Source organism: Musca vetustissima, unplaced genomic scaffold (assembly GCF_032173495.1).
Source record: "Musca vetustissima isolate MV318-11 ecotype Yass unplaced genomic scaffold, APGP_CSIRO_Mvet_v1 utg150282, whole genome shotgun sequence".
NCBI classification, from domain to species: domain Eukaryota; kingdom Metazoa; phylum Arthropoda; class Insecta; order Diptera; family Muscidae; genus Musca; species Musca vetustissima.
In genome coordinates this window covers 656-9,210 of record NW_026873870.1, presented here as the reverse complement: position 1 = coordinate 9,210, position 8,555 = coordinate 656, and the positions used below count along the sequence as shown (strand labels likewise).

General features: G+C 32.0%; 1 protein-coding gene across 1 annotated transcript; it reads right to left on the bottom strand.

Moving 5' to 3' along the window:
- Nucleotides 1-5,793: 5,793 nt before the first annotated feature.
- LOC133328778 (peptidyl-prolyl cis-trans isomerase D-like) lies at nt 5,794-8,301 on the bottom strand. Its single transcript, XM_061537327.1, has 5 exons — nt 8,223-8,301; nt 7,911-8,155; nt 6,568-6,759; nt 6,365-6,493; nt 5,794-6,302 (listed from the first exon to the last, which is right to left on the bottom strand). Exons 1-5 carry the CDS (start codon nt 8,299-8,301, stop codon nt 5,805-5,807), a joined length of 1,143 nt encoding a protein of 380 aa, XP_061393311.1. The 3' UTR covers nt 5,794-5,804.
- Between the last annotated feature and the right edge of the window lie 254 nt (nt 8,302-8,555).

Below are 8,555 nucleotides of genomic sequence, written 5' to 3'. Positions count from 1 at the left end.
GTTTATTTTGCATATCTTACTTCCATGTGATGGCATAACTGACTGCGAAAATTTCTGCAAAGTCTATTCAGCCATTTTTGTGCCTACAACCAAGAGTGTTTCTTTTTTCCATTTATAGATAAAAATTGTGAGTAAATTCCGTCCATTGTATCACCCCAATTTTAATATGGATGATGCGTATTTGTAACCACTTTACTCAATCAAATTTTAAAGTGGGAATTTGTAACGCCCCTTAGGATATAAACATAGAATACCTATGTTATTTCAGATTTGTAATTACTTTTGATGCTATAACTCCGCCTATGATTTTTCTATCCGGTAGCATGAGGTGCTGTAAAATTCTCAGTAAAATCTGTTGAGCGGTTTTTGACTAATCAAACAAAAAATGCTATTTTCTCTGTATGTAAATTATTTAAGTGCAACGGGGAGTGCATTTTCCCCAATCGTACCACGCTCATATTTGTATGGATGATGTGTATTTACACCTACGCTATTCTGAAAAATTTTGAAGACTGTGTCTATTACCGTTATAAAGATATACGCATATTACATGTACTGAAATTTCTAGGTGTGTTCACTATTTATGCTATAACTCTGCATCCACGCGGAATTTTAGAAGTTTATATATCCTATGTTACTTTCATGACATACTGTGTAAATCTAATTAACACCTGTTCAGCGGTTGTTGCTTCTATTGGTAACTTGCAAACAAACATTTTTTTCTATTTTATATTTTTTTCTATTTTATATTTTCCAAGGCAATGACAATCCAATTAATTGTAGAAAATTAAAATATTTTGAGAATTTTCCATAATTGACAATTACTTATAGATATACACTGCCAATTTTCGCCCAAAATATATCCAAAAAGAACTATGAGGAGATAAAACCATAAAGGTTCGATATAAAATGTGTGGAAAGGTTAATATCTTTCGAAATATATTTTGCAACGTTTTCGCGGATTTTTCTCAAAATATTCTTTCATTAAAACCTTTCCACTTCAATTACAGACTACTAACAGAAACTTTAAGTCAAATCGGTCCAACCGTTTCTTTAAAATAATTTTTGCAAGATTTCCGCGGATTTTTCTCAAAATTTTCTTATATAAAAACCTTCCCACTGTAATTACCGACAACTGAAAGAAATTTTGAGTGAAATAGGTCCAGCCGTTCTCAATTGATGCGTTAGTATAAATTTTTCTTGCTCCATTTTTGATATATATATATATATATATATAGATTTGCAAAATCAGTTGTTTAAAGGGTACTCGAATATGAAATTTACACGTTGTATATATTTTTAGTTAATTTCAAAAGGCAAAGCTACTCCATTCCATAATCACTTTTCTTTTCAGTTATGTGTGTTTCTTTAATTTTTTCCATAGTATAATGAGGCATTAATTATTTGTTTTCTTATGCATTTTTAATATCGTTCTATCATTTTCTCTTGAAGTTATTATCCTTTCTTAAGCAGTTACGTAAAGAAGGAAATGTGGAAATTATGTTCATCGAATGTGTCTCATACTGCTCAGGTTGCAGCACCGCATCCTTTACTGATGCCTGAATATGGTGTCTATTTTGCACGTTTAACAGAGTCTTTAAGTGTCAGTTTTTTCAATTAATTGTTTGCATTTTTGCTTCTTGTACTGTTTTCGGGATACATATAGAAAGATTCACCACATATGCTTATTTATTTCGTTTGAATTCTTACAGGACAGAATTCGTAATGATGAATTCATAATCAAACCAGTAAGGAAAGTCGGACTGGGTCGACTATATGATACCCTTCACCACTTTATGTATATTGTTCTTATGTATCCTAACAATTTCGTGTCAATGTTCCCTCGAAGGAACATACTCCTTTGTGCAACCTATCGGGCAGATTAAGAATCCGTTGGGTAGAATGCACTATTGGTAACTTGGCCTGTTTTTGAGGTAAAAATGAATAACAGCGGTGTTAAACTATTTTTTTTTTTTGACTTTTTCAATGATTTATATGTACAAGAAAGAGAAAAGGCAGATTTCCACAGTAGAAACCGGATATAAGGAACATCGGTTATAAGCAACTACACATATAACGAACAAAGCTAATTCTTTCTCAGATATTTTCATTAGTTTTCTTATACACAGCAAACGATTGAAAACTATTAGGGTAGTAAGATAAAAAATTTTCGAGCTCTCGATTAGATTTTTAAAGAAATGATTATTACAATGTTGTATGTTTTGCAGAATGCATTAATAATGATTAATTCAGTACCCATTTATACTCCTTAAAGTTATAAATATGTAAAAGTGAGATAAAACCTCACTTACTACAGTCGAACACGATTATAGTAAACGCTGGATATACTGAACAACATTTTTTCATATGTCATTTTTTATTTTTCATCAATGCTGAAAAAAGTAATTTTTGGTGGTTTATATTCTAAGGGGAACCCAAGTCCGCCATTTCCTCTTCTCCACTTTTTAGATTTTTTTCTCATAATCTTACCATCAACAATCTATTTGCGGTTTACGAGTAATGTTATTTATTTTTTAATCAAAATTTGAGTGTATTCGTTTTTCCGCGGAAAAATTTCTATCTATCTTCCTATGACATTTGGTCCATTATGACAAAATAACCGAATTTCCTTTTTTTAATTTGACAGATTTTTCGTCCATATTGTTCTTATTGTTAACTTTACTTGCGGGGACTTGTAAACAACAATACGTTTCTTTGTTTTATTTCTTTCATCAAACCTAATATCGAAAATTTTATTTTTTTATTCTTAAGTTCCCTACATAAAACTGATATATCATGAAAAACGCAAAAAATCACAATTTGAGACCTATTGGAATCAATTTAAGGGTCGTACGATTTTATTCACCTGCGTACGATTTTATTCACCTCAAAAGTAAAATACATGTATTTCAATGAATATTACCCAAATACGCATTGCGTATAAAAATTTAAAGTTGGAAATTTTCAACTATGACAATGCGTATTTTGAATTTTTTTGTTTTTTGAAAGTAAACATTTTTCGGTTAATTAAGAAAATGTTTTCACCAATTTTCGCTGTTTTCAATTGACACACAAGTAAATAACGGCCTTCCGTATTTGGGTAATACGGACGTTCAACAAACCCTATAAAGGTGAAAAGGTGGATATTTTAGTACGCAACGCACTGAATTTAGGTACGGGCCTAAAATGCTTTCATTAATATATTTCAGCTGTCAAAAGATCCGACAAATTCAAACATTTCTGTAAAAGTCTATCTAGAATGACTTAGATATGTTTAAAAGCAAACGCATTTCTTTTATTATAGTCAACTATGCAAATTTTGAATCGCGGTGTCAACATTTTTGTTGACTTAATTTGAATCTATTATAATTCTAGAATTTATTGTGTCAGCATCAAGTGAGGGCAAGAGTGATTCTCAAACTTTAAACGCATTTTTCTCGAAGCTGTGTTTTACGAATGGCGGGCACGAGAACTCAAAAACTAATAATCCAATCGGTTCCAAATTTTGACACGTTTCTCTGGGAGTGTATAGCTCCCGTAAAGCCAATCGGTGAAGATCTTCCTTATTTTTTTAACTTAGTTTGGGTAAAAATTGTCGATTTTCCAAAAAAAACAAAAGTTCAAAGTTCCGCCTTTTTGTGAATTGTTGTGCGAAGTAAATAATCCTAGTTCATACGAGAGCCAGACATGTATTCTTTCTAATACCGTTGGAATTTTCGGATTCCGATGTTCCAGTGAGGAGTTATCATGCACGCCATCAAAAATAAGGACTTTTCTTTGATCACAAAAAACAAAAACAAAATTTTTTTGTACATTATTTCCTTCCTTTTTAAATCTTGAAATATATATGTGCAAAGTTACAAGCCTTAACAAGCATTGGTACTTATTTACCAGCCCAATATTTAAAATATTAAAAATAAATAAACAGCACACACCACCGCCAATACTCTCCATGTTTAATTTTTATGTTTATGCTTTGTATTTAATTGTTTCAAACTTTTTAAAATACACCTTAATTTCTTAATTTTTTTTTATTTCTTTAATTATATTTTCAAAGTTTAGAGTTTGGCTACGATTTTCACCGCTTTTGAGACACTTTTACGCAAAAGATCTTACAGAATTATAAATTTTGACTTGTATTCCTTTAAATGACATCAAAAAAGATATTTTTTTCCAAAATTGAAAAAATTACTCTTGCCTAAAAAACTGTCCGAATTACCTATAGTGCAATTGGACAATACCGCACTGTTAAAAATATAGTCTCAATCAGACACCCGTTCGAAATATATATGGTACGCTGCGCAAAATTCCCTGTCAATCCGACAAACATTAGGATTTTGGTGCATCATTTACCTAAAATCGAACAGAAATATATATGTGGGACCTATATCTAAATCTGAACCGATATTCTCGAAACTAAACTCACCTCATTCTAGACTCAATGCAGTACGTTATACCAAATTTCGTGCTAATCGAGATATATATATATATATATATGGACTTTGGTGCCTTTATCGGACGAAAATATATATGGGAGCTATATCTAGATCTGAACCGATTTTAACCAATTTCAATAGGGTTCGCCCTTGGGCCAAATAAGTGACTTGTGCCAAATTTCATCCAAATCGGATCATAAATGCGACCTTTACTTTGTTTACAATTTAATATCTACGGACGGACGGAGAAATCGACTCAGAAAGTGATTCTATGCATTTTCTCAAAAGTAACCACGTCTCTATCTCGTTTCCTTTTGCCTGTTACAAACATATGCACAAAGACATAATACCCTGTACCACAATGTGGTGAAGGGTATAAAAATATGGTTGGTTTAATTATCGAGGTTTGTTACAGGAGTTGACAGGTTTGAAACCAAAGCATGTGGCTGTGAAAGTTGTTTTCTTTATTTTAAACAAGTTTAAAAGTCTACGTCTATAATATATGTTTATGTACGGACTATAATATATGTAGTATACTTTTGACTTTATGCTATTTGGCATTAAGTCTATGGTTAGTATAAATATTAAGCTCTAACATGTTTAGATCACTCAGGATTTTTATATAATGTATGTGTTCCCCGATAATACCCAAACCTCTTAAGACTTTGCCGACAACAACATTGGTGCCATTCAGATTGTCACAGGCCATTGACGTAATAAAGAATTGAGAATTATTTGTATTTGGCTTTCCAAAATTGGCCATACTAACAACACCTTCATCAGAATGCTAAAATAAGGAAAAGTAATGTTGGCAACAAATAATTAGGAATCAGATTAATTTATTTATACACAAAAAACTCAAGTAAGAACAGTATTAAAATTGGATGGCAGACTATATGATACTCTTCTCCACCCTTCTCCAGATGCGTTTTTTTTTTTTTTTTTTTTTTTTGAGTGAAATGCTGAATTTAATTTCATTCGGCTTAATTTATAGTCGTTTGCGTACAATGGGACAAAATTATGTAAATCGAGTACGTTGTACAAAGTTTCGTATAGTTTGTACAAAAAATATAACTACAATTATATTATTTCATTAAAACCAAAACACAAATGATTAAATTTTGATATAAATATTCTATATTATTCTGGTAACAAAAAATTACATTTTAGCCATCAATGCCCCTTTTATTTGTACATTTTTTCACACTGATACACAAACACAAATAACAAACATATTAAAATATACATTTTTTAATATAAATATGCGGAACAATGCAATTTTAATTTTTTAAATAGACATACTTCTCTGCAGGATAAACGATAAATTGATTCCTGAGATGTTTGTAGATATTATGTACAATATTTTTACTACTTAAACAATTTCTTGAGGTGTACCATCTGTGAACGATTGTAATCCGCCATTAGTTGTTTGGCACGATTTAATTCAGATAATATTGTTTTGTTGTCTGGTATCATGTCATGTGCTTTTTTTAGATTTTCTATAGCCTCTTCGTAATTTTTCAATCCAATTTGTGCTTGTCCAAGACGATAATATGCTTTACCACAATTCGGATCTAAACGTAAAACTTCACGACAACAATAATGAGCATTTGTGTATTTATTTAATTTCAGTTCAACGGCAGCCATATTTAGCTGATTGATGGCAGAGAAGCTGTCTAATTTCTTAAGGTCTTCATCTGAACATTTGAGATGTTCCAGTTCTTGCCAATCATATCGTTTGCGTAATAGGTTATAATAGCGATTTGCCTTGCGATATTTCCTACGTGCATTGTAATATTCCTGTTTTGTAAAGAAATGATTACCGGCATTGCGAATTGATGTCAATAATTCCACTAGTTCGTCGGACTAAAATGCAAAATGGAATCAAACATTATGAATCAATTCGTAATTGAATGAATGCTACTTACCGAAAATTCCTTAAATTTATCATCCCAATCTTGTGGAAATGGCGGTAGGCATTCATTTGTTTCATCGCTGTCATTAATACCCCAGTTTTCACCAGGTTTTATTTCGCCGCAATTAGTTATGATGATGTCCTTAAAATATTACAAAAATCTTATAATAATCAAAAAGCACATTAGTTGCAACGTACTTACAATAGCTAACTTACCGTTGTAGGTACACCCTCATCGCTTGTATTTTGATCCATTTCCCCGATAATACCCAAACCTCTTAAGACTTTGCCGACAACAACATTGGTGCCATTCAGATTGTCACAGGCCATTGATGTAATAAAGAATTGAGAATTATTTGTATTTGGCTTTCCAAAATTGGCCATACTAACAACACCTTCATCAGAATGCTAAAATAAGGAAAAGTAATGTTGGCAACAAATAATTAGGAATCAGATTAATTTATTTATACACAAAAAAAAAACACAAGTAAGAACAGTATTAAAATTGGATGGCAGACTATATGATACTCTTCTCCACCCTTCTCCAGATGCGTTTTTTTTTTTTTTTTTTTTTTGAGTGAAGTGCTAAATTTAATTTCATTCGGCTTAATTTATAGTCGTTTGCGTACAATGGGACAAAATTATGTAAATCGAGTACGTTGTACAAAGTTTCGTATCAATCGTATCACCTAAAATCGGACTAAAATATATATGAACCGGTTTTAACAAAACATTACACAATTTAGGCTATAATGACATCAGTATGTTTTGCAAAATTTCTAGCCAATCGTCCTAACTTTGTCTTTGGTGCACCATTTACATATAAAACTGAACCGATTTCAACGTTTTGCAAAAAATTTAGACAATCGGCCTAAATTTACGTGTTTGGTGCACCATTTACTTAGGATAAGAGAAAAACATATATGGGAGCCATATCTAAGTCTGAACCGATTGATCCCAATTTCAATAGGGTTTGTCCTTGGGTCACATAAGTGAGCTGTGCCAAATTTAATACAATTCGGACTATAAATGCGACCAGTAGTTTGTTTATAATTTAACACGTACAGACAGACGGACGGACGGACATACATAAGTCAACCCAGAAAGTGATTCTATGCATATTCTCAAGAGGAATCATGTGTCTATCTCGTTTCCTTTTGACTGTTAAATGCACAATGATAAAATACCCTGTACAACAGGGTAGTGGAGGGTATTATCATCAAGCTATCGTTTTAGCAATAATTTACAAAAAATCAGCTTTTTCGGATTAAATGTATTTGACAAGTACCTCCCAGAAATGTTTTGGAAGATTAAAAAAGCATAAAGAAGAAGCAATACTTCCTAAGATAAACGAAACACATTTTAAAGAAAACCACTCGGAAACTAAATTTTACCACAGGTAGCCTTTTCATTATTACTTTTCCGGAGAACAATTCCAGCGGATTTTTTAAAATAAATGCAAATTTCAAAATTGTTTTCTGAGAGGTGAACGTAAATTAGATTTGTTCAGTCTTTTATGTACAAAAGTACAGATTTTTTTGGATTTTTCCAATACTCACATCCAATATGAAATTTTCATCTTCAAAAACAGGTCCATAAATACTTTCACCACCGGTTCCATCATTGTTGATCACATCACCACTTTGTGCCACATACACTCGTGTCACCTTATGAAACCGTATACCTTTATAATGCAATGGTTTATCCATTGTTCCAATGCCCTTTTCCCCCGTACAAAGGGCTCGAAAATTCTCTGCTGTTTTAGGCACCACATCTTTGCGTAGTTCAATAATCATGCGACCAGCTAAAAATATACATAAAATAGTTATTATTCGACTTTTTTATTCTGGCAATTGGACATTAAAACTCACCGAACTCCTCGCCGATATTAATATCTAGAAAAACAATAGGATTGTTTTTATCGAATGGCTGCGGTATGGCCTTATTCATAGTTGCACGAAAATTGATTTTATTTAGGTCCAATATGAGAGTTTGGCACACCAAGGAGTTACTCTAACTCACACAATCTGAGCCGAAGTCAAGTTGATGACAATGACATGCGAATGTTTTCGAATAGAAAAAATGGCTAATAAATCCTCGGATTAAAGAAGACGGTTTGTGACGAATAGCCGACGAAACAATTGTAATTTGTTTAGAATAAGGTGAAAACAAATTAAAATATCAGCTGTTATTTTGCGCTTGCC